This window comes from Oncorhynchus clarkii, unplaced genomic scaffold, assembly GCF_045791955.1.
Source record: "Oncorhynchus clarkii lewisi isolate Uvic-CL-2024 unplaced genomic scaffold, UVic_Ocla_1.0 unplaced_contig_1469_pilon_pilon, whole genome shotgun sequence".
NCBI lineage: Eukaryota > Metazoa > Chordata > Actinopteri > Salmoniformes > Salmonidae > Oncorhynchus > Oncorhynchus clarkii.
This window is the reverse complement of record NW_027257951.1, coordinates 582,291-609,446: the sequence shown is the minus strand read 5'-3', so window position 1 is coordinate 609,446 and position 27,156 is coordinate 582,291. Positions and strand designations below refer to the sequence as shown.

The 27,156-nt window shown below is 42.9% G+C and overlaps 1 protein-coding gene across 1 annotated transcript in view; it reads right to left on the bottom strand.

Annotated features, from left to right (window-relative positions):
• LOC139394220 (ankyrin-2-like) overlaps nucleotides 1-27,156 on the bottom strand; it is a 133,375-nt gene that overhangs the window by 28,995 nt on the left and 77,224 nt on the right. The window contains exons 36-40 of the mRNA XM_071142243.1: nucleotides 22,908-22,985; nucleotides 22,529-22,660; nucleotides 21,721-21,864; nucleotides 13,294-13,501; nucleotides 12,903-12,966 (exon numbers count right to left, since the gene is read on the bottom strand). Of these exons, the coding sequence (XP_070998344.1) occupies nucleotides 12,903-12,966; nucleotides 13,294-13,501; nucleotides 21,721-21,864; nucleotides 22,529-22,660; nucleotides 22,908-22,985 (626 nt within the window). The remainder of the gene's footprint in view (nucleotides 1-12,902; nucleotides 12,967-13,293; nucleotides 13,502-21,720; nucleotides 21,865-22,528; nucleotides 22,661-22,907; nucleotides 22,986-27,156) is intronic.

Genomic DNA, 27,156 nt, shown 5'->3' with positions numbered 1-27,156 from the left:
AGTGGTCTATACTCAGATAGGCTACTTTGATCTGTCACTGTAAATTCACTATCTGAAGGGAAATCTAGTCTGTGCAAACCACAATATTCAAGGTCTGAAGTTACAGACAAAGGTGATGTAGACCTACACACATCGTACAACAAATAATAATCACAATGTCCAGGTCTGAATTGTGTATTAGGTGAGTCAGGAGAAAGAGGTCTATGATCTTCAAATGTTGTTACAGATTCAGGTATCGGAGAAATACTCCCATCGTACAACAAATAATAATCACAATGTCTAGGTCTGAATTGTGAACCACTTTCTGACAAGACTGACTCAGGAGATAAAGGTCTGACTTCAGATTTATCTTGGTGTTTCAAATTGTCTTCATCTACCTCATCAAGAGAATTAGCTGGCTCTTGCTTTACTGGCATCATTACAGCAGCTGGTAACAATGACAAACATTTCTCATCACTCAAGTCAAGCTGTATGAATGCTGTTTTAGCTGAAATTGGTAACGTGGTTTTAGAATGAACACAGACTTCTGTTGCCATTGTTGTGGACGATAACATGTCTGTTTTGGTGTGTCTGTGCACAGATTCAGACTGGACTAATGCAGGTGAGATGCATTTGTTAATAGATGTTTTAGATTGAATAGGGCGAAGGAGGGAATCAGAAACTGGAGAATCTGATTCATGCAAAACTTGAACAAGTTCTGCTTCCAATTGATCCAGAAATTCCCCGTCTGAATATATTGATTCAGGAGAATCTGCTCTGTCCTCAGCAATCAATTCCTCAAGGCTAAATCCAGAGAATTCAACGTCTGAGGTGACTGATTGTGGTGACGAAGATCTATCTTCTGTGAATAGCAAATAATAATCACAACAATGTGATCTGAAATCAGCAATAGGAGAGTCAGGAGAAAGACACCTGTACTCATTTAACGATGTTATAGATTCAGGTGAAGATGGTCTAGACTCTGTAAACAAGAGGTCAAGGAAGGTATAACCATCTCCTGAAGTTATTGATTCTGGTGACAGGGGTCTGAATTTGATCAAATCTCCTTCAGCTGCTTCTAGGAATTCACCCTCTAACACAAACGATTCTGGAGAATATGCTCTCTCTTCATTGAAAAATTCCTCAAGATACAAGCCAGATCCTTCAGTGTCTGAAGTTACTGAAACAGGTGACGAAGATCTGCTAAAGAATGACGACACTGACGACTCAATTACTGTGGGTCTAAATTGTGGGATTGGGGAATCAGGAGATAGAGCTCGATATTCATAATTTGAAGTGATAGAATCAGGTGAAGATGGTCTAGACTCATCAACCAAGAACTGAACGGAGGTATAATCACCTTCTGAAGTTACTGATTCTGGTGACAAGGGTCTGAGTTTCATTAGACCTCTTTCAACTGACTCAACAAATTCACTCTCTGATATAAATGATTCAGGTGAATCTGCTCTGTCTTCAGCAAACAGTTCCTCAAGACAGAACTCAGAGAATTCAATATTTGAAGCTACTGATTCTGGTGATGAACATCTACTTCCAGTGAAAGACAAATAACAATCGCAACATTGAGGCATGAAGTGAGGAACTGGAGAGTCAGGAGAGAGGAGCCTGTACTCATCAAATGATGCAACAGACTGTGCAGAGGATGATCTAGACTCTGAAAACAAGAGCTCAAGGAAGTTAAAGTCCCCGTCTGAAGTTATTGATTCTGGTGAGAGTGGTCTATACTCAGATAGGCTACTTTGATCTGTCACTGTAAATTCACTATCTGAAGGGAAATCTAGTCTGTGCAAACCACAATATTCAAGGTCTGAAGTTACAGACAAAGGTGATGTAGACCTACACACATCGTACAACAAATAATAATCACAATGTCCAGGTCTGAATTGTGTATTAGGTGAGTCAGGAGAAAGAGGTGTATGATCTTCAAATGTTGTTACAGATTCAGGTATCGGAGAAATACTCCCATCGTACAACAAATAATAATCACAATGTCTAGGTCTGAATTGTGAACCACTTTCTGACAAGACTGACTCAGGAGATAAAGGTCTGACTTCAGATTTATCTTGGTGTTTCAAATTGTCTTCATCTACCTCATCAAGAGAATTAGCTGGCTCTTGCTTTACTGGCATCATTACAGCAGCTGGTAACAATGACAAACATTTCTCATCACTCAAGTCAAGCTGTATGAATGCTGTTTTAGCTGAAATTGGTAACGTGGTTTTAGCCTGAACACAGACTTCTGTTGCCATTGTTGTGGACGATAACATGTCTGTTTTGGTGTGTCTGTGCACAGATTCAGACTGGACTAATGCAGGTGAGATGCATTTGTTAATAGATGTTTTAGATTGAATAGGGCGAAGGAGGGAATCAGAAACTGGAGAATCTGATTCATGCAAAACTTGAACAAGTTCTGCTTCCAATTGATCCAGAAATTCCCCGTCTGAATATATTGATTCAGGAGAATCTGCTCTGTCCTCAGCAATCAATTCCTCAAGGCTAAATCCAGAGAATTCAACGTCTGAGGTGACTGATTGTGGTGACGAAGATCTATCTTCTGTGAATAGCAAATAATAATCACAACAATGTGATCTGAAATCAGCAATAGGAGAGTCAGGAGAAAGAGACCTGTACTCATTTAACGATGTTATAGATTCAGGTGAAGATGGTCTAGACTCTGTAAACAAGAGGTCAAGGAAGGTATAACCATCTCCTGAAGTTATTGATTCTGGTGACAGGGGTCTGAATTTGATCAAATCTCCTTCAGCTGCTTCTAGGAATTCACCCTCTAACACAAACGATTCTGGAGAATATGCTCTCTCTTCATTGAAAAATTCCTCAAGATAGAAGCCAGATCCTTCAGTGTCTGAAGTTACTGAAACAGGTGACGAAGATCTGCTAAAGAATGACGACACTGACGACTCAATTACTGTGGGTCTAAATTGTGGGATTGGGGAATCAGGAGATAGAGCTCGATATTCATAATTTGAAGTGATAGAATCAGGTGAAGATGGTCTAGACTCATCAACCAAGAACTGAACGGAGGTATAATCACCTTCTGAAGTTACTGATTCTGGTGACAAGGGTCTGAGTTTCATTAGACCTCTTTCAACTGACTCAACAAATTCACTCTCTGATATAAATGATTCAGGTGAATCTGCTCTGTCTTCAGCAAACAGTTCCTCAAGACAGAACTCAGAGAATTCAATATTTGAAGCTACTGATTCTGGTGATGAACATCTACTTCCAGTGAAAGACAAATAACAATCGCAACATTGAGGCATGAAGTGAGGAACTGGAGAGTCAGGAGAGAGGAGCCTGTACTCATCAAATGATGCAACAGACTGTGCAGAGGATGATCTAGACTCTGAAAACAAGAGCTCAAGGAAGTTAAAGTCCCCGTCTGAAGTTATTGATTCTGGTGAGAGTGGTCTATACTCAGATAGGCTACTTTGATCTGTCACTGTAAATTCACTATCTGAAGGGAAATCTAGTCTGTGCAAACCACAATATTCAAGGTCTGAAGTTACAGACAAAGGTGATGTAGACCTACACACATCGTACAACAAATAATAATCACAATGTCCAGGTCTGAATTGTGTATTAGGTGAGTCAGGAGAAAGAGGTGTATGATCTTCAAATGTTGTTACAGATTCAGGTATCGGAGAAATACTCCCATCGTACAACAAATAATAATCACAATGTCTAGGTCTGAATTGTGAACCACTTTCTGACAAGACTGACTCAGGAGATAAAGGTCTGACTTCAGATGTATCTTGGTGTTTCAAATTGTCTTCATCTACCTCATCAAGAGAATTAGCTGGCTCTTGCTTTACTGGCATCATTACAGCAGCTGGTAACAATGACAAACATTTCTCATCACTCAAGTCAAGCTGTATAAATGCTGTTTTAGCTGCAACTGGCAATGTGGTTTTAGCAACAACAGAGTCTTCTATTGCAATTGTGGTGGAAGATAATATGTCTGTTTTGGTTTCTCTGTGCACAGATTTAGACTGGACTAAGGCAGGTGAGATGCATTTGTTAATAGATGTTTTAGATTGAATAGGGCGAAGGAGGGAATCAGAAACTGGAGAATCTGATTCATGCAAAACTTGAACAAGTTCTGCTTCCAATTGATCCAGAAATTCCCCGTCTGAATATATTGATTCAGGAGAATCTGCTCTGTCCTCAGCAATCAATTCCTTAAGGCTAAATCCAGAGAATTCAACGTCTGAGGTGACTGATTGTGGTGACGAAGATCTATCTTCTGTGAATAGCAAATAATAATCACAACAATGTGATCTGAAATCAGCAATAGGAGAGTCAGGAGAAAGAGACCTGTACTCATTTAACGATGTTATAGATTCAGGTGAAGATGGTCTAGACTCTGTAAACAAGAGGTCAAGGAAGGTATAACCATCTCCTGAAGTTATTGATTCTGGTGACAGGGGTCTGAATTTGATCAAATCTCCTTCAGCTGCTTCTAGGAATTCACCCTCTAACACAAACGATTCTGGAGAATATGCTCTCTCTTCATTGAAAAATTCCTCAAGATAGAAGCCAGATCCTTCAGTGTCTGAAGTTACTGAAACAGGTGACGAAGATCTGCTAAAGAATGACGACACTGACGACTCAATTACTGTGGGTCTAAATTGTGGGATTGGGGAATCAGGAGATAGAGCTCGATATTCATAATTTGAAGTGATAGAATCAGGTGAAGATGGTCTAGACTCATCAACCAAGAACTGAACGGAGGTATAATCACCTTCTGAAGTTACTGATTCTGGTGACAAGGGTCTGAGTTTCATTAGACCTCTTTCAACTGACTCAACAAATTCACTCTCTGATATAAATGATTCAGGTGAATCTGCTCTGTCTTCAGCAAACAGTTCCTCAAGACAGAACTCAGAGAATTCAATATTTGAAGCTACTGATTCTGGTGATGAACATCTACTTCCAGTGAAAGACAAATAACAATCGCAACATTGAGGCATGAAGTGAGGAACTGGAGAGTCAGGAGAGAGGAGCCTGTACTCATCAAATGATGCAACAGACTGTGCAGAGGATGATCTAGACTCTGAAAACAAGAGCTCAAGGAAGTTAAAGTCCCCGTCTGAAGTTATTGATTCTGGTGAGAGTGGTCTATACTCAGATAGGCTACTTTGATCTGTCACTGTAAATTCACTATCTGAAGGGAAATCTAGTCTGTGCAAACCACAATATTCAAGGTCTGAAGTTACAGACAAAGGTGATGTAGACCTACACACATCGTACAACAAATAATAATCACAATGTCCAGGTCTGAATTGTGTATTAGGTGAGTCAGGAGAAAGAGGTGTATGATCTTCAAATGTTGTTACAGATTCAGGTATCAGAGAAATACTCCCATCGTACAACAAATAATAATCACAATGTCTAGGTCTGAATTGTGAACCACTTTCTGACAAGACTGACTCAGGAGATAAAGGTCTGACTTCAGATTTATCTTGGTGTTTCAAATTGTCTTCATCTACCTCATCAAGAGAATTAGCTGGCTCTTGCTTTACTGGCATCATTACAGCAGCTGGTAACAATGACAAACATTTCTCATCACTCAAGTCAAGCTGTATGAATGCTGTTTTAGCTGAAATTGGTAACGTGGTTTTAGCCTGAACACAGACTTCTGTTGCCATTGTTGTGGACGATAACATGTCTGTTTTGGTGTGTCTGTGCACAGATTCAGACTGGACTAATGCAGGTGAGATGCATTTGTTAATAGATGTTTTAGATTGAATAGGGTGAAGGAGGGAATCAGAAACTGGAGAATCTGATTCATGCAAAACTTGAACAAGTTCTGCTTCCAATTGATCCAGAAATTCCCCGTCTGAATATATTGATTCAGGAGAATCTGCTCTGTCCTCAGCAATCAATTCCTCAAGGCTAAATCCAGAGAATTCAACGTCTGAGGTGACTGATTGTGGTGACGAAGATCTATCTTCTGTGAATAGCAAATAATAATCACAACGATGTGATCTGAAATCAGCAATAGGAGAGTCAGGAGAAAGAGACCTGTACTCATTTAACGATGTTATAGATTCAGGTGAAGATGGTCTAGACTCTGTAAACAAGAGGTCAAGGAAGGTATAACCATCTCCTGAAGTTATTGATTCTGGTGACAGGGGTCTGAATTTGATCAAATCTCCTTCAGCTGCTTCTAGGAATTCACCCTCTAACACAAACGATTCTGGAGAATATGCTCTCTCTTCATTGAAAAATTCCTCAAGATAGAAGCCAGATCCTTCAGTGTCTGAAGTTACTGAAATAGGTGACGAAGATCTGCTAAAGAATGACGACACTGACGACTCAATTACTGTGGGTCTAAATTGTGGGATTGGGGAATCAGGAGATAGAGCTCGATATTCATAATTTGAAGTGATAGAATCAGGTGAAGATGGTCTAGACTCATCAACCAAGAACTGAACGGAGGTATAATCACCTTCTGAAGTTACTGATTCTGGTGACAAGGGTCTGAGTTTCATTAGACCTCTTTCAACTGACTCAACAAATTCACTCTCTGATATAAATGATTCAGGTGAATCTGCTCTGTCTTCAGCAAACAGTTCCTCAAGACAGAACTCAGAGAATTCAATATTTGAAGCTACTGATTCTGGTGATGAACATCTACTTCCAGTGAAAGACAAATAACAATCGCAACATTGAGGCATGAAGTGAGGAACTGGAGAGTCAGGAGAGAGGAGCCTGTACTCATCAAATGATGCAACAGACTGTGCAGAGGATGATCTAGACTCTGAAAACAAGAGCTCAAGGAAGTTAAAGTCCCCGTCTGAAGTTATTGATTCTGGTGAGAGTGGTCTATACTCAGATAGGCTACTTTGATCTGTCACTGTAAATTCACTATCTGAAGGGAAATCTAGTCTGTGCAAACCACAATATTCAAGGTCTGAAGTTACAGACAAAGGTGATGTAGACCTACACACATCGTACAACAAATAATAATCACAATGTCCAGGTCTGAATTGTGTATTAGGTGAGTCAGGAGAAAGAGGTGTATGATCTTCAAATGTTGTTACAGATTCAGGTATCGGAGAAATACTCCCATCGTACAACAAATAATAATCACAATGTCTAGATCTGAATTGTGAACCACTTTCTGACAAGACTGACTCAGGAGATAAAGGTCTGACTTCAGATGTATCTTGGTGTTTCAAATTGTCTTCATCTACCTCATCAAGAGAATTAGCTGGCTCTTGCTTTACTGGCATCATTACAGCAGCTGGTAACAATGACAAACATTTCTCATCACTCAAGTCAAGCTGTATAAATGCTGTTTTAGCTGCAACTGGCAATGTGGTTTTAGCAACAACAGAGTCTTCTATTGCAATTGTGGTGGAAGATAATATGTCTGTTTTGGTTTCTCTGTGCACAGATTTAGACTGGACTAAGGCAGGTGAGATGAATTTGTTAATAGATGTTTTAGATTGAATAGGGCGAAGGAGGGAATCAGAAACTGGAGAATCTGATTCATGCAAAACTTGAACAAGTTCTGCTTCCAATTGATCCAGAAATTCCCCGTCTGAATATATTGATTCAGGAGAATCTGCTCTGTCCTCAGCAATCAATTCCTCAAGGCTAAATCCAGAGAATTCAACGTCTGAGGTGACTGATTGTGGTGACGAAGATCTATCTTCTGTGAATAGCAAATAATAATCACAACAATGTGATCTGAAATCAGCAATAGGAGAGTCAGGAGAAAGACACCTGTACTCATTTAACAATGTTATAGATTCAGGTGAAGATGGTCTAGACTCTGTAAACAAGAGGTCAAGGAAGGTATAACCATCTCCTGAAGTTATTGATTCTGGTGACAGGGGTCTGAATTTGATCAAATCTCCTTCAGCTGCTTCTAGGAATTCACCCTCTAACACAAACGATTCTGGAGAATATGCTCTCTCTTCATTGAAAAATTCCTCAAGATACAAGCCAGATCCTTCAGTCTCTGAAGTTACTGAAATAGGTGACGAAGATCTGCTAAAGAATGACGACACTGACGACTCAATTACTGTGGGTCTAAATTGTGGGATTGGGGAATCAGGAGATAGAGCTCGATATTCATAATTTGAAGTGATAGAATCAGGTGAAGATGGTCTAGACTCATCAACCAAGAACTGAACGGAGGTATAATCACCTTCTGAAGTTACTGATTCTGGTGACAAGGGTCTGAGTTTCATTAGACCTCTTTCAACTGACTCAACAAATTCACTCTCTGATATAAATGATTCAGGTGAATCTGCTCTGTCTTCAGCAAACAGTTCCTCAAGACAGAACTCAGAGAATTCAATATTTGAAGCTACTGATTCTGGTGATGAACATCTACTTCCAGTGAAAGACAAATAACAATCGCAACATTGAGGCATGAAGTGAGGAACTGGAGAGTCAGGAGAGAGGAGCCTGTACTCATCAAATGATGCAACAGACTGTGCAGAGGATGATCTAGACTCTGAAAACAAGAGCTCAAGGAAGTTAAAGTCCCCGTCTGAAGTTATTGATTCTGGTGAGAGTGGTCTATACTCAGATAGGCTACTTTGATCTGTCACTGTAAATTCACTATCTGAAGGGAAATCTAGTCTGTGCAAACCACAATATTCAAGGTCTGAAGTTACAGACAAAGGTGATGTAGACCTACACACATCGTACAACAAATAATAATCACAATGTCCAGGTCTGAATTGTGTATCAGGTGAGTCAGGAGAAAGAGGTCTATGATCTTCATATGTTGTTACAGATTCAGGTATCGGAGAAATACTCCCATCGTACAACAAATAATAATCACAATGTCTAGGTCTGAATTGTGAACCACTTTCTGACAAGACTGACTCAGGAGATAAAGGTCTGACTTCAGATTTATCTTGGTGTTTCAAATTGTCTTCATCTACCTCATCAAGCGAATTAGCTGGCTCTTGCTTTACTGGCATCATTACAGCAGCTGGTAACAATGACAAACATTTCTCATCACTCAAGTCAAGCTGTATAAATGCTGTTTTAGCTGCAACTGGCAATGTGGTTTTAGCAACAACAGAGTCTTCTATTGCAATTGTGGTGGAAGATAATATGTCTGTTTTGGTTTCTCTGTGCACAGATTTAGACTGGACTAAGGCAGGTGAGATGAATTTGTTAATAGATGTTTCAGATTGAATAGAGTGAGGGTGAGAATCAGAAACTTGAGAAGCTGATTCATGCAAGACTGGAGGAACAAGTTCTGCTTCCAATTGATCCAGAAATTCACTGTCTGAATATATCGATTCAGGAGAATCTGCTCTGTCCTCAGCAATCAATTCCTCAAGGCTAAATCCAGATAATTCAATGTCTGAGGTGACTGATTGTGGTGACGAAGATCTATCTTCTGTGAATAGCAAATAATAATCACAACAATGTGATCTGAAATCAGGAATAGGAGAGTCTGGAGAGAGAGGCCTGTCCTCATTTAACGATGTTATAGATTCAGGTGGAGATGGTCTAGACTCTGAAAACAAGAGCTCAAGGAAGGTATAACCATATTCTGATGTTATTGATTCTGGTGACAGGGGTCTGAAATTTATCAAACCTCCTTCAGCTGCTTCTACAAATTCATTCTCTGACACAAAATATTCTGGAGAATAAGATCTCTCTTCGTTGACAAAATCCTCAAGATAGAAGCCAGATCCTTCAGTCTCTGAAGTTACTGAAATAGGTGACGAAGATTTGCTAAACAATGACACCGACGACTCAATTATTGTGGGTCTAAATTGTGGGATTGGGGAATCAGGAGATAGAGCTCGATATTTGTAATTTGAAGTCATAGAATCAGGTGAAGATGGTCGAGACTCAGCAACAAAGAGTTCAAGGAAGGTATAATCACCTTCTGAAGTTACTGATTCTGGTGACAAGGATCTGAGTTTAATTAGATCTCTTTCAACTGACTCAACAAATTCACTCCCTGATATAAATGATTCAGGTGAATCTGCTCTGTCTTCAGCAAACAGTTCCTCAAGACAGAACTCAGAGAATTCAATATCTGAAGTTACTGATTCTGGTGATGAACATCTACTTCCAGTGAAAGGCAAATAACAATCGCAACATTGAGGCATGAAGTGAGGAACTGGAGAGTCAGGAGAGAGGGGCCTGTACTCATCAAATGATGCAACAGACTCTGGAGAGGATGGCCTAGACTCGGAAAACAAGAGCTCAAGGAAGGAATGCTCATCTTCTGAAGTTACTGATTCTGGTGACAGGGGTCTGAATTTCAATTCACCAATTTCTATTGCCGATGAGTATTTTTTCACAGGAACTACAAAATCAAGGAAGTTCGCTCTATACTGCGGAATTTGTAACATCCCCGTATCTGGTGATTCCGATCTGTTTTCAGTTACTGATTCTCCATGACTTAAACTAGAGTACTCAAATTCTGATGTTACTGAGGCTGGTGAGGAGGGTCTACTTCTAGACGGATACGTTTTATATTCAGCTAACGGCAAACTAAACTCAGGAAGTGGAGAGTCGGGAGAGAAGGGCCTACAATCACCCAACAACGTATCAGAATTAGGTGAAGGTGGCCTCATGTCAGTTAAGAAATGGTCAAGATATATAAGGATTCCATCACTGTCTGAACCGAATGACTCGGGAGATCTGAGATCTGTACAGATCTGGGATCTGTGCTCAGGAAGGGACGACAACTGGATGAACTCCCATTCCATTTCTGTTTCACTATCTGGACTGCTAGATCCCGGTGATGGTGGTCTATGTTTTGCCAAGTGTCTTTCAGCTACTGTATCTACTTCTGACAATATTGAATTAGGAGAATCAGGTCTTTCCACGGCATACAATTCCTCAAGACAGAGCTCAGAATAGTCTAGGTCTGAAGTAAAAGATTCAGGTGAAAAGGATCTATCTATTGAATCACACAGTGAACTTTCCTCAAGCACTGAGGGTGTGTGTTGAGGAGCCGGCATGTTAGGAGAAAGCTGCCTATACTCATCCAACGAAGTAACAGACTCTGGGGAGGATGCTCTACACTCAGTGAACAACAGATCTGCATAGCCCATCTCTGATGTCACAGGTGACCACGACAGGTGACCAGGTGACCACGACCTATAGTCTTCTAGGATCATGATACTATCAGTCTCCAGTAAAGGTGTCTCAGGTGCAGGTGTGTCAGGTACAGGTGCCTCAGGTACAGGTGTGTCAGGTACAGGTGTGTCAGGTACAGGTGTCTCAGGTACAGGTGTGTCATACTCTGGTACTGGGGAGTTCGGGGACAGGGTCCTACTCTCAGTCACCAATTCATACAGCTCTGGCGATGGGGACCATATGTCATCAGAAAACACCTCAGAGGACACAGGGGATAGGGAACTCAGAACACTGTCTGAATGGTAAGGAGAGAAGGGTCTCCGAATGATATCTGTGTAGTAAGGAGAGAAGGGACTCCGGATGATATCGGTGTGGGAAGGGGAGAGGGGACTTCGGATGCTATCTGTATGGTAAGGGGAGAGGGTACCAAGAGCACTATCTGCTATCTCTGAATCACAGGAATCCTTTTTACTCTTGCATATGTCTGAAGGAGAGTATGACGGTTCTCTACTCTCTATAATGTAGGCTTGAATCGCGAATGAAAATCTAGACCCATCCGATCCGGGAGAAAGAGGCCTGCTTTCACGGAATGCCCTGGCAGAATCTGGAGACATTACCCTACGCTCGCGGAGAGGGGAGTCAGGCGAAATTGCCCTGTAGGCGCCAACGGACATTACGGACTCAGGGGATGAAAGTCTAGATACGGTAATGAACTCTTCTTCCATGGGTGAGAGACCCCGTAGAGAGTCAGGTGACAGGCACTCCATTTCTGAATCAGGAGTCATAGGTCTGTAGTTAGTGAGATGTGAATACAGTGTTGTGTCTTGGCCAGGGGACTGGGGGGTAACTAGCATGAACATGCCGGATGTTTTTGCCCTCACTATGACGTGATCAGGTTCTGGTCGGACAGTGATAAAGCTAGGGTGCCTGTCAGGTGAGTCACGTGTCATCGGAGTGAACTCGCTGGTTGCCGGACTTTGCTTCGGCCGAACAATGCCCTTTTGGACGTTGGTTTGCTCTACTATGCTGTAGTGAGCCATGGCACAACCCTCTCCTGGCTCGTCAATAAACGAAAGCTGTGTCTCCACCTGTGATTGGTTCTTTCTGAGAGCTACCAGCTCCAGGCGTTTCTCTGACCGGTCTTCGGACCTGTGGGGATCGGGGACCATCTCAGTGACCTGCAGGACTTCTTCTGAGCCGTACATGGCCCGGTAGAATCGAGCCGTTATCTCTTCTATGTGCTTTTCTGTTCTCTGGTCAGCCTCCTCAGCCACGGTTCTCTGGTCAGCCTCCTCAGCCATGGCCAGACTTGCCGGACCATGGCTACAGTCCTGAGGCGAACAAGCCTGACTACGGTTCTCAGGCGAACACGCGTTGCTACAGTCAGACTCAGCTAAATGACTGTGGTCATAGATTTCTGTGCTGGCCTCTCTGGAGAACCTGGCTTTGGTTTTAGGGTTCAGGGTCCTGTCCAGTGGCATCTCTCTAAACCCAACACAGAGTTCTCTGAAGTCTGTCTCTGCCTGCTCAGACTCTGACAGACTCAGACCAAAGTCACTGATCACTATGGGAGACGATATCCTGAGCTGTTCCGGCGACAGCCAGCGCTCACGCTCAACCTCGCCTCGCCCCGGTGGGGACATTTGGTCAACATCAGCTGGCAGAGGCCCAGTTGCGCCCACTTGAGGGTGGAGCAGACCACTGCTACTTCTGCTGCGCTGGCCCTGAGGCTGGTCTCTGGTTTGGTACACCTGAGACGCTAGTCTCCATGTTTCTGCTCCAATCACGTTCAGAGGGGGACTTACTTGCTCGCTGGCGGTGGTGGACTCCCTTGTTACCGTGTCCTCCAAAGTCCACGGGCTCAGCTCCCTGAAACATGAATGACATGAACACTGTTACATTTACATTTTAGCAGACTCCAAAGAGACATACTATATGACTATATAATATAAGCAACAATTATTATAATCGTTATAATTATTATATATGATTATTAATATTATTGTTATTATTATGATAATCTGGAGGAGCTATCAGGTATTGACAATATTAAATTCTGATGATCTACTAGAATGACAGATTGATAATGAGTCTCTGTAGAATTCTCTTCTCTTACTAAAGCCGACAGTTAAATTAAATATAAAAATATTCTCATCCATCCATGAAGCTGATTGGCTCATTCTCTGACTGACATACGTTGTGATCTCCAGGTCCTCCAATAGTCCATGCATGCTCTCTGAGTGGGTGTGGCCCATAGGCTCCGCCCAGGAAGGAATGTCCAGGAGGGAGGCCACTGATAAGTCTTCCTCTGAGACGGCTGGGGGCGGTCTGGGAGAAGAGTCCACCCTCCTCACCAGTCTGAGGCTGTCTACGTCCTCCTGCACTGAGGACAGGGCTACAGAAACTGGCAGACACAGACAGACAGACAGACAGACAGACAGACAGACAGACAGACAGACAGACAGACAGACAGAGAAACACAGAGAGAGAGAGAGACAGAAAGAGAGAGAGAGACAGAAAGAGAGAGAGAGAGAGAAAGAGAGAGAGAGAGAGAAACACAGAGAGAGAGAGAGAGACAGAGAGAGAGAGAGAGAGAGAGAGAGAGAGAGAGAGAGAGAGAGAGAGAGAGAAAGAAAGAGAGAGAGAGAGCGAGAGAGAGAAATAGAGAGACAGAGAGACAGAATGAGAGAGAGAAACAGAGAAACACAGAGAGAGAGAGAGAGAGAGAGAGAGAGAGACAGACACACAGACTCAGGATCAAAACATGGTCAGATTATATCGTCCTCTACCAACATCACTGGCAGAACCCTCTAAATTAACCCTGACACTAAATACGAATCACACTGTGACATTTGGGGGAAGTCTATAAAAAAATGTATGGGCCAAATAATAAAGACGTAATTTAACGATTAAAAGGACATTTAAATGTGGCAAGAACACAACCAGTCATGATGCTCTCATCTGATCGTCGAACAAATTACTCGTTAGTATCGTGGCAAGGAAACAAATCACTTAGCGGATTTAAAACAGCATGTTGGAAACAAACATCATTATATTGGAAAACAGCCCTGATGTTGGAAACAAACATCATTATGTTGGAAAACAGCCCTGATTTTGGAAACAGCCCTGATGTTGGAAACGAACAGCATTGTGTTGGAAAATAGCACTGATGTTGGAAACGAACATCATTATGTTGGAAAATAGCCCTGATGTTGGAAAACAGCCCTGATGTTGGAAAATAGCCCTGATGTTGGAAACGAACATCATTATGTTGGAAAACAGCCCTGATGTTGGAAAACAGCCCTGATGTTGGAAAACAGCGGTGATGTTGGAAACAAACAGCATTGTGTTGGAAAACAGCCCTGATGTTGGAAAACAGCCCTGATGTTGGGAAAACAGCCTTGATGTTAGGAAAACAGCCCTGGTGTTGGAAAACAGCCCTGATGTTGGAAAACAGCCCTGATGTTGGAAACGAACATCATTGTGTTGGAAAACAGCCCTGATGTTGGAAACAAACATCACTATGTTGGAAAGCAGCCCTGATGTTGGAAACAAACATCATTATGTTGGAAAACAGCCCTGATTTTGGAAACAAACATCATTATGTTGGAAAACAGCCCTGATGTTGGAAAACAGCCCTGATGTTGGAAACAAACATAATTATGATAGAACACAGCCCTGATGTTGGAAAACAGCCCTGATGTTGGAAACAAACATCCTTATGTTGGAAAACAGCCCTGATGTTGGAAACAAACATCACTATGTTGGAAAACAGTTACCATAATACCCATGGCCTGTCCAGAACCAACCCCTAGTCCCAACCGCCCAGAACCAACCCCTAGTCCCAACCGCCCAGAACCAAGCCCTAGTCCCAACCGCCCAGAACCAACCCCTAGTCCCAACCGCCCAGAACCAACCCCTAGTCCCAACCGCCCAGAAACAACCCCTAATCCCTACTGCCCAGAGTCTAGACACTGAGAGGGACTGATGACAGTGACTGACTGACTGAGCTACCATAATACCCATGGCCTGTCCAGAACCAACCCCTAGTCCCTACTGTCCAGAAAAAAACTAGCCCCTACTGTCCAGAACCAACCCCTAGTCCCTACTGTCCTGAAAAAAAACCTAGCCCCTACTGTCCAGAACCAACCCCTAGTCCCTACAATTGTGGAGATCTGAGAGTGATTGATGGGTGGTGACATGGTGTGAGATCCACCTTACCCTCTTGGTGGAATTATGGTTCTATTGCTTACACCTGTCCAATCCTCTCAGATCTCCACAAGTGTCTAGAGGTAGGGGCTAGGGGTTTCTTCTGGACAGGACCACACAACCCTCCAGGTGTGGGGTGGACCTATAACACGACTTGAGCCATTGGTTGCATATTTCATTCCATTGCTATACACACACAACCGGATTTGCACAGGTGTAAGCTGGACACACCCACAGCACCCTGATCAGACAGGTCTGGGTAGCTGGAGACCTGCTATAAACTGTGAAAGGATATATTTAAATGTGTGCTATTCACACCCTTGTGTCATTACAGCTAGGTAGATGTGCAACCACTGACTAACCATAGCTAGGTGAATATCTCTAGTCTCGCAATAGTTACTGTTGATTTGTCTGGATATCATTATTTAACTTCTTCGATATAGGGGGCGCTCTTTTAATAAGATGGCCAATGGTTAGCTAGGTAGCTAGGATACATCAGACAGCTAACCATTTACAGTAACAGCAGTTCATTCCTTAAGTCAATGCACACTAAATCTAATGCAGAATTCGTAATTGATCATAGCACTGTGGCACGGTACGGTCAGCTATTAATCAATTAATTCGTAGATAATAGAACAGCATGGTCAGAAGCGTGAACTCTTACTTTGAAAGGACAGTAAATATTGGCTGTGAACATAATAACCAATGACAAGCATTCCACATTTAACCTGACCCACATGGGAAAATTGAAAAATCAAGTTGTTATTTTATTGCTTTATATGCAAAAAATAAAAACAAATAATTTATTTATATTTCTATATCAAATCAAAAACAAACAAACAAGTCGTTTTCACAATCCAGGTCTCATCTATCTCTGTAATGTAATGTAACTGGTCCAGAGTCTTCTCTATCTCTGTAATGTAATGTAACTGGTCCAGGTCTCCTCTATCTCTGTAATGTAATGTAACTGGTCCAGAGTCTCCTCTATCTCTGTAATGTAATGTAACTGGTCCAGAGTCTCCTCTATCTCTGTAATGTAATGTAACTGGTCCAGAGTCTTCTCTATCTCTGTAATGTAATGTAATGTCACTGGTCCAGAGTCTCCTCTATCTCTGTAATGTAATGTAACTGGTCCAGGTCTTCTCTATCTCTGTAATATAATGTAATGTAACTGGTCCAGACTCTCCTCTATCTCTGTAATGTAATGTAACTGGTCCAGACTCTCCTCTATCTCTGTAATGTAATGTAACTGGTCCAGGTCTTCTCTATCTCTGTAATGTAATGTAACTGGTCCAGAGTCTCCTCTATCTCTGTAATGTAATGTAACTGGTCCAGAGTCTCCTCTATCTATGTAATGTAATGTAATGTAACTGGTCCAGAGTCTCCTCTATCTCTGTAATGTAATGTAACTGGTCCAGAGTCTCCTCTATCTCTGTAATGTAATGTAACTGGTCCAGAGTCTCCTCTATCTCTGTAATGTAATGTAACTGGTCCAGAGTCTCCTCTATCTCTGTAATGTAATGTAATGTAACTGGTCCAGAGTCTCCTCTATCTCTGTAATGTAATGTAACTGGTCCAGAGTCTCCTCTATCTCTGTAATGTAATGTAACTGGTCCAGAGTCTCCTCTATCTCTGTAATGTAATGTAACTGGTCCAGAGTCTCCTCTATCTCTGTAATGTAATGTAACTGGTCCAGAGTCTCCTCTATCTCTGTAATGTAATGTAACTGGTCCAGAGTCTCCTCTATCTCTGTAATGTAATGTAATGTAACTGGTCCAGAGTCTCCTCTATCTCTGTAATGTAATGTAATGTAACTGGTCCAGAGTCTCCTCTATCTCTGTAATGTAATGTAATGTAACTGGTCCAGAGTCTCCTCTATCTCTGTAATGTAACTGGTCCAGAGTCTTCTCTATCTCTGTAATGTAATGTAACTGGTCCAGAGTCTCCTCTATCTCTGTAATGTAATGTAACTGGTCCAGAGTCTCCTCTATCTCTGTAATGTAATGTAACTGGTCCAGAGTCTCCTCTATCTCTGTAATGTAATGTAACTGGTCCAGAGTCTCCTCTATCTCTGTAATGTAATGTAACTGGTACAGAGTCTCCTCTATCTCTGTAATGTAATGTAAATGGTCCAGAGTCTCCTCTATCTCTGTAATGTAATGTAACTGGTCCAGAGTCTCCTCTATCTCTGTAATGTAATGTAACTGGTCCAGAGTCTCCTCTATCTCTGTAATGTAATGTAACTGGTCCAGAGTCTCCTCTATCTCTGTAATGTAATGTAACTGGTCCAGTCTCCTCTATCTCTGTAATGTAACTGGTCCAGAGTCTCCTCTATCTCTGTAATGTAATGTAACTGGTCCAGTCTCCTCTATCTCTGTAATGTAATGTAACTGGTCCAGAGTCTCCTCTATCTCTGTAATGTAATGTAACTGGTCCAGAGTCTCCTCTATCTCTGTAATGTAATGTAACTGGTCCAGAGTCTCCTCTATCTCTGTAATGTAATGTAATGTAACTGGTCCAGAGTCTCCTCTATCTCTGTAATGTACTGTAACTGGTCCAGAGTCTCCTCTATCTCTGTAATGTAATGTAACTGGTTCAGAGTCTCCTCTATCTCTGTAATGTAATGTAACTGGTCCAGAGTCTCCTCTATCTCTGTAATGTAATGTAATGTAACTGGTACAGAGTCTCCTCTATCTCTGTAATATAATGTAACTGGTCCAGAGGCTCCTCTATCTCTGTAATGTAATGTAACTGGTCCAGGTCTCCTCTATCTCTGTAATGTAATGTAACTGGTCCAGAGTCTCCTCTATCTCTGTAATGTAATGTAATGTAACTGGTCCAGAGTCTCCTCTATCTCTGTAATGTAATGTAACTGGTCCAGAGTCTCCTCTATCTCTGTAATATAATGTAACTGGTCCAGAGTCTCCTCTATCTCTGTAATGTAATGTAACTGGTCCAGAGTCTCCTCTATCTCTGTAATGTAACTGGTCCAGAGTCTCCTCTATCTCTGTAATATAATGTAACTGGTCCAGAGTCTCCTATATCTTTGTAATGTAATGTAACTGATCCAGAGTCTCCTCTATCTCTGTAATGTAATGTAAAGTAACTGGTCCAGAGTCTCCTCTATCTCTGTAATGTAATGTAATGTAACTGGTCCAGAGTCTTCTCTATCTCTGTAATGTAATGTAACTGGTCCAGAGTCTCCTCTATCTCTGTAATGTAATGTAACTGGTCCAGGTCTCCTCTATCTCTGTAATGTAATGTAACTGGTCCAGAGTCTCCTCTATCTCTGTAATGTAATGTACTGTAACTGGTCCAGAGTCTCCTCTATCTCTGTAATGTAATGTAACTGGTCCAGGTCTCCTCTATCTCTGTAATGTAATGTAACTGGTCCAGGTCTCCTCTATCTCTGTAATGTAATGTAAAGTAACTGGTCCAGAGTCTCCTCTATCTCTGTAATGTAATGTAATGTAACTGGTCCAGAGTCTTCTCTATCTCTGTAATGTAATGTAACTGGTCCAGGTCTCCTCTATCTCTGTAATGTAATGTAACTGGTCCAGAGTCTCCTCTATCTCTGTAATGTAATGTACTGTAACTGGTCCAGAGTCTCCTCTATCTCTGTAATGTAATATAACTGGTCCAGAGTCTCCTCTATCTCTGCAATGTAATGCAACTTGTCCAGAGTCTCCTCTATCTCTGTAATGTAATGTAACTGGTCCAGAGTCTCCTCTATCTCTGTAATGTAATGTAACTGGTCCAGAGTCTCCTCTATCTCTGCAATGTAATGCAACTGGTCCAGAGTCTCCTCTATCTCTGTAATGTAATGTAATGTAACTGGTCCAGAGTCTTCTCTATCTCTGTAATGTAATGTAACTGGTCCAGAGTCTCCTCTATCTCTGTAATGTAATGCAACTGGTCCAGAGTCTCCTCTATCTCTGTAATGTAATGTAACTGGTCCAGAGTCTCCTCTATCTCTGTAATGTAATGTAACTGGTCCAGGTCTCCTCTATCTCTGTAATGTAATGTAATGTAACTGGTCCAGAGTCTCCTCTATCTCTGTAATGTAATGTAAAGTAACTGGTCCAGAGTCTCCTCTATCTCTGTAATGTAATGTAACTGGTCCAGGTCTCCTCTATCTCTGTAATATAATGTAACTGGTCCAGAGTCTCCTCTATCTCTGTAATGTAATGTAACTGGTCCAGAGTCTCCTCTATCTCTGTAATGTAACTGGTCCAGAGTCTCCTCTATCTCTGTAATATAATGTAACTGGTCCAGAGTCTCCTATAGCTTTGTAATGTAATGTAACTGATCCAGAGTCTCCTCTATCTCTGTAATGTAATGTAAAGTAACTGGTCCAGAGTCTCCTCTATCTCTGTAATGTAATGTAATGTAACTGGTCCAGAGTCTTCTCTATCTCTGTAATGTAATGTAACTGGTCCAGAGTCTCCTCTATCTCTGTAATGTAATGTAACTGGTCCAGGTCTCCTCTATCTCTGTAATGTAATGTAACTGGTCCAGAGTCTCCTCTATCTCTGTAATGTAATGTACTGTAACTGGTCCAGAGTCTCCTCTATCTCTGTAATGTAATGTAACTGATCCAGAGTCTCCTCTATCTCTGTAATGTAATGTAATGTAACTGGTCCAGAGTCTCCTCTATCTCCGTAATGTAATATAACTGGTCCAGAGTCTCCTCTATCTCTGCATTGTAATGCAACTTGTCCAGAGTCTCCTCTATCTCTGTAATGTAATGTAACTGGTCCAGAGTCTCCTCTATCTCTGTAATGTAATGTAACTGGTCCAGAGTCTCCTCTATCTCTGCAATGTAATGCAACTGGTCCAGAGTCTCCTCTATCTCTGTAATGTAATGTAATGTAACTGGTCCAGAGTCTCCTCTATCTCTGTAATGTAATGCAACTGGTCCAGAGTCTCCTCTATCTCTGCAATGTAATGCAACTGGTCCAGAGTTTCCTCTATCTCTGTAATGTAATGTAACTGGTCCAGAGTCTCCTCTATCTCTGTAATGTAATGTAACTGGTCCAGAGTCTCCTCTATCTCTGTAATGTAATGTAATGTAACTGGTCCAGAGTCTCCTCTATCTCTGTAATGTAATGTAATGTAACTGGTCCAGAGTCTCCTCTATCTCTGTAATGTAATGTAATGTAACTGGTCCAGAGTCTCCTTTATCTCTGTAATGTAATGTAACTGTTCCAGAGTCTCCTCTATCTCTGTAATGTAATGTAATGTAACTGGTCCAGAGTCTTCTCTATCTCTGTAATGTAATGTAACTGGTCCAGAGTCTCCTCTATCTCTGTAATGTAATGTAACTGGTCCAGAGTCTCCTCTATCTCTGTAATGTAATGTAACTGGTCCAGAGTCTCCTCTATCTCTGTAATGTAATGTAACTGGTCCAGAGTCTCCTCTATCTCTGTAATGTAATGTAACTGGTCCAGGTCTCCTCTATCTCTGTAATGTAATGTAACTGGTCCAGAGTCTCCTCTATCTCTGTAATGTAATGTAATGTAACTGGTCCAGAGTCTCCTCTATCTCTGTAATGTAATGTAATGTAACTGGTCCAGAGTCTCCTCTATCTCTGTAATGTAATGTAACTGGTCCAGAGTCTCCTCTATCTCTGTAATGTAACTGGTCCAGAGACTCCTCTATCTCTGTAATATAATGTAACTGGTCCAGAGTCTCCTCTATCTCTGTAATGTAATGTAACTGGTCCAGAGTCTTCTCTATGTCTGTAATGTAATGTAACTGGTCCAGAGTCTTCTCTATCTCTGTAATGTAATGTAACTGGTCCAGGTCTCCTCTATCTCTGTAATGTAATATAATGTAACTAGTCCAGTACCTTCACTCTGGTCCAGAGTCTTCTCTATCTCTGTAATGTAATATAATATAATGTAACTGGTCCAGAGTCTCCTCTATCTCTGTAATGTAATTGGTCCAGAGTCTCCTCTATCTCTGTAATGTAATATAATGTAACTGGTCCAGAGTCTCCTCTATCTCTGTAATGTAACTGGTCCAGAGTCTCCTCTATCTCTGTAATGTAATATAATGTAACTGGTCCAGAGTCTCCTCTATCTCTGTAATGTAACTGGTCCAGAGTCTCCTCTATCTCTGTAATGTAATGTAACTGGTCCAGAGTCTCTTCTATCTCTGTAATGTAACTGGTCCAGAGTCTCCTCTATCTCTGTAATGTAATGTAATGTAACTGGTCCAGAGTCTCCTCTATCTCTGTAATGTAATGTAACTGGTCCAGAGTCTCCTCTCTCTGTAATGTAATGTAACTGGTCCAGAGTCTCTTCTATCTCTGTAATGTAACTGGTCCAGAGTCTCCTCTATCTCTGTAATGTAACTGGTCCAGAGTCTCCTCTATCTCTGTAATGTAATATAATGTAACTGGTCCAGTACCTTCGCTCTGGTCCAGAGTCTTCTCTATCTCTGCGTAGGTCCTGGACGTCTGCTCCTGTGTTGACTTGTTCATCTGGGTCTCTATCAGGTGGACGATGTCCATCCGGTTGATCTTGGTCAGCCTCTTGATCAGGCTCTCCTCTGCTGGACAAAAGATAACACATATTAGTAAAGTAACAATCATAATAATAAATATTAGTTAAGTAACAATCATAATAATAATAATAATAAATAATCCTTACTTATTTCACTTCTATAGCACTTTTTCATTAAACAAAATTATCTTGCTCTAAACCAACAACAACAACAACAACAAGATACAACAAAAAAGACAATCAATTTAAGAAGACATATTCATAAATAGCAAACATTTAAAATAAAAAAAATAAAAAAAGTTTTTGCTTTGTCATTATGGGGTATCGTGTTTAGATTGATGAGAAAACAACTAACATTTTAAATCAATTTTAGAATAAGGCTGTAACATATATTTATCATTCATATATAGATGGATGGATGGTTTCCCTACATAGTGCTCTACTTTTGTCCAGAGATTGATGGTTTCCGTGGTTGAGTCCAGGGCTGAGTGCCAAAATGGCACCCTATTCCCTACATAGTGCTCTACTTTTGTCCAGAGATTGATGGTTTCCGTGGTTGAGTCCAGGGCTGAGTGCCAAAATGGCACCCTATTCCCTACATAGTGCACTACTTTTGTCCAGAGCAGTGCACTATACAGTATAAGGAATAGGGTGCCATTTTGGACATACCCAAGTGAGGCCCAGGAGAACAGATGGCGTCAGGACAGACATACCGGTGGCGTGTTTTCCCTCTCTCTCAGCCCAGCGCTGCAGCAGGGCGTGGCTCTGCTCCTGTAGAGAGTTAGGGTTCTCCGTCCTCACTTCCTGGATCTCATCCTCGTTGAACTCCAGCTCCCTCGCCAGCTCTGAGACAGACGGGGAGACGACGACACTGAGGTGACGCCCTAAACAGTACCCTTATTACAGTACCCTTATTCCCTACATAGTGGGTACCCTTATTACAGTACCCTTATTCCCTACATAGTGGGTACCCTTATTACAGTACCCTTATTCCCTACATAGTGGACAACATTTGACCAGTGTTCCAACAGCTTTTCACTCCTATTTCATACATACCTTCTACACCAGGTAAACACCACCTGGATAACTTACCTGTCCAGCTGAACCCCAGCAGGTCTGCAACGATAGCCAACGTCTCCTCTTTCCTGTCTGCATCGTCGTGCCAATCCACTACGAACACCACCACGGAGAGAGGTTACACACTGGTCATCACAGCTCAACAGCAGCGCGGTAACAACGCTATGGTTGCGTCCCAAATGGCATCATATTCCCTTTACATTGCACTACTTTAGACCACAGGGGCCATATGGAACAGGGTGCATTACTTTAAACCACAGGGCCCATAGGGAATAGGGTGCACTACTTTAGACCACAGGGCCCATAGGGAATAGGGTGCACTACGTTAGACCATAGGGGCTATAGGGAATAGGGTGCACTACGTTAGACCATAGGGGCCATATGGAACAGGGTGCACTACGTTAGACCACAGGGTTCATAGGGAATAGGGTGCACTACTTTAGACCATAACGCCCATAGGGAATAGGGTGCCATTTTGGGCCGCAGGCCATAACTTCTCTGAAAATATAGCAGTTTAAAACTCTCCAGATATCATGTTGATCATGGGATGTTTTCTAGGTTCTTGGAAGGTACAGATAGATTTCAGTAGGTACTGTAACCGGCCTCTATGTTATAGGCTGTGGAGGTCATGGTGCTAATGATGGGTGAAGTATGAAGCAGGGCTGATGTTCTGATCCATACTGTTGATGACAATACCTGCTCTACTCGGACCACCACGACAGTGTGTTTGTAGTCGATTAGTACTTAAACAATGGAAAAACTGTGTGCATTCCGAACTCAATGTGGTCATTATTAGTATAAGGAGTTTCAGTAATTTAGTAATTAGATGTCCTGAAGTTAATCATGAGTTTTCTCCTAACACATCTAGGTAAGTCAATCTTGAGATTTAATGTACACATACATAGACAATAGACATCTAGACAATCGTCAATAGACACAGACATTTATATGGAAAAGAAACAAAACAACACAAGACAGCACAGGACAAGACAACACAGCACAGGACAAGACAACACAGCACTGGACAAGACAACACAGAACAGGACAAGACGACACAGAACAGGACAAGACAACACAGCACAGGACAAGACAACACAGCACAGGACAAGACAACACAGCACAGGACAAGACAACACAGAACAGGACAAGACAACACAGCACAGGACAAGACAACACAGCACGGCACAAAATGACAAAACAAGACACACAACAGAAAAGTGACAAATGATTGGTCTTGAATAAGACAAAGTTAGGTCTTCCAAGGAGCAGAGAAAGAGAGGACAGGAAGTGCCAGATTTTTTGGTACCTTGCTGCCGCTCCGTTGTCCGATCATCCCAGATTCGCTGCATCTGAGTTTCTACTGAGTCTTCCCAGATGGGTCTCGACTCAAACACCTCCCCCGTCACCGAGGAAGCTCGAACCCGTGTCTGAGTCGACAAAGCCCTCATGTCCGGGGCAGATCTGCGAGGCGTTGGTCTGTCATACCTGAAGATAACAGAATCTGGACTGTTGTGATCACCGCTGCTGCTGATGTCGTCGACATCCAGAGAGGATGGGAGGGAAGGCTCTCGTACGTCAAAGCCCTGGTCTCTGTCGGGCTGGGAAGAGGAGGAGGAGTGGGATGTGGGTTTGTGTTTGCTCATGACAGGGAGTCTGGAGGTGAGAGGTTTGGATTTAGTTGCAGGATGGTCGCTGTCGGAGTGACTCCTGCTGTCTTTGTCAGTTAATATTTTCTTCCTGGCTCCAAAATCCTCCTCGGACCTCGTCCTCCGGTCCTGAACAAGAGATTCCTCCACTGTTGAGTTCTGCTCAAGGCCGAGGTCTGATTTCATTGAACCAGCTTTGATGGGTATCTTTGATTTGAAACTGCTTTCATCCTTAGCCACAGTGTCTGCTGAAGTGTAGGACATTGCCAGGACACTAGAGGGTGCAACTGAGATGTCAGACCCTTCCAGGACACTAGAGGTGTCAGACCCTGCCAGGACACTAGGGGGTGCCACTGAGATGTCAGACCCTTCCAGGACACTAGAGGTGTCAGACCCTGCCAGGACACTAGTGGGTGCCACTGAGGTGTCAGACCCTGCCGGGGTGTCATACCCTTGCAGGACACTAGGGGGTGCCATTGAGGTGTCAGACCCTGCCAAGGTGTCATACCCGTGCAGGACACTAGGGGGTGCCACTGAGTCATAATAGCCAGCGGGCATCTCAATGACAGAACCCTGCTCCTCTTCCTCTTCTTCTTCATCCTCAAGAGATGAGTCGGATGACTGGCGGACCTGTTCAGAGTACACAGAGCGGGTGACAAGAGTAGTGGTGGTAAACATCTGGAGTTCAGCTATAGTCGGGTCTGGAGAACCTACCTCTAAGAAGCTTCCCATCTTAGCTTCTAGCAGGGGGAATGTTTCAGCTTTTGGCTCCATTTTGATGGAGGTACTGGGTTTGGCCACTGGTTTCCCCCTCTGATCAGCCTCGGGTAATGGTATAGTCTGGAAGGAGGTGTCAGAATCATCTTTGGTTTGGTCCACCTTCTGGAGGTGTAGATCACCAACGGCAATAGTCTGTTCTGTTCTGAGAACATCGGGGCTAGCGCAATCTCCAGTGTCCTCGAACAGAACCTGGTCAACTGGGTGTTCTCCTATGTGAAAGAAGGCATAGCCCTCGCCCTCCTCTTCAACGCTCCTCCTTGTCATGTCGATAGCGCCCCCTCTGGTCATCTCAAAGAACTTCCCTTCCTGGAACTGGAAGGGATTGGGGGTGCCCCCCTCGGTTGGTGTGCGACCCGGTGTGGTGTCAGGGGTACAGCGGTCTTCCACGAGAGCCATCATCCTTCGTTCCTCTGCCTCCACACGTGCTGCGAAGGCTTCATCGTCATTGTCATCCTCGTTGTCGTCTGACATGGCACTCCATGGGACCAGCTCTCCTAGAACAGGCATGTCTTCGGGATGCATTTCCAACACGGCTGCCTTACCATCCGCATCCTCCACCTCCTTGAAGCTTTCATCGTCAGTGCACAACACCTCTGGTTTGACTGACTGACTTTCACCAGACTGACTGACACTCAACTGTGACTGATCCATCTCCTCCTCGTGTGCTTGCATAGCTGATATTACATCTATCTTCTCTTTCTGCTCAGTGCGTTCACTGATATTTTCACTGATGTTCTCTGTGGTATATTGTTCTTTTTCAGTGCTTAGTGAACGATATTCAAGGTGCTCAGAGACCTGTTTTCCTGATGGTGAATGTCCTGAGGCACTGTATGGTAGGTGAGCTTCAAAGTGAACTGAACTATCCAACGCAGTTACTGCACCAGGGACTGAGGGTTGGATTTCAGCCACAGTTTCAATTTCAGACTGAAGAGTACCGGCGTCGGTTTTGGGCTTAGATGATTTCGCCTCCCTGTCCATCAGGTCAACGATCGACTGACATTCTTCATAATCCTCACAGTCTGATAACACAGAGCCATCTGAGGGTTTCCCGTCTGTCTTCGTTTTAACGTCCTGCTCCATCTCCTCGAAGGTTTTGATCTTGGCGGCCATTTTGAACATCTCCTCCTCTGGGGTGAACTGTCTCTGGCCGGTCTCGCTCCCCTCTGCATCCACGTCGTCCATATCATCCTCAGGGTTTGAGCTCCGATTTATGGGCATGGAGAGCCACTCAGGGTCTTCCCCCTTCAATGGGAGGGGACCCTCGAGCTCACCACCCATTTGATAAGTCCGTTTGGAGTAATCCTCATTCTCAATGTTGCTGACGTGCTCCTCACCGAGACAGGCTCTAAGCTGAGAGAAGTAGTCTTCATACACAGCTGTCTTCTTTGTCGCCTGAAAGCCTGTGTCTTGTTTCAGTTCAGTGGGGCTGCTCTCCAGTGAGTCAAGGCAGGGGGAGTCCCCGGTTGAGCTTGGCTCTATAGAGTCAGGGGACGTCTTGGAGGAACCTTCATCCATGACAGGACTGGTCTCCAGAGAATCCCCATGGGAGAGTCGTCTCTCTGGGTGGCCCAGGGCCAAAGGAAAGAGGACCTCTAAGTCTGCAGGTCTGAGGGCCTGACCCACACCGTCTGGACTGTGCGCAGCTCCATGATCAGATGAATCCCTTTCATGGCGCTCTGGTACAACCCAACTAGATTCAGGAGCAATTCTGTCTGCTGAAATTGAGTCTTGCATGTTTAGGTTTGAGTATGAAAGTTCTGTAGTTTTGGGGTACGATGGTTTTATCTCTAAATCATCCCAGTCCTCTAAGATGAGTCTTTTGTCAACAGTGACCTGGT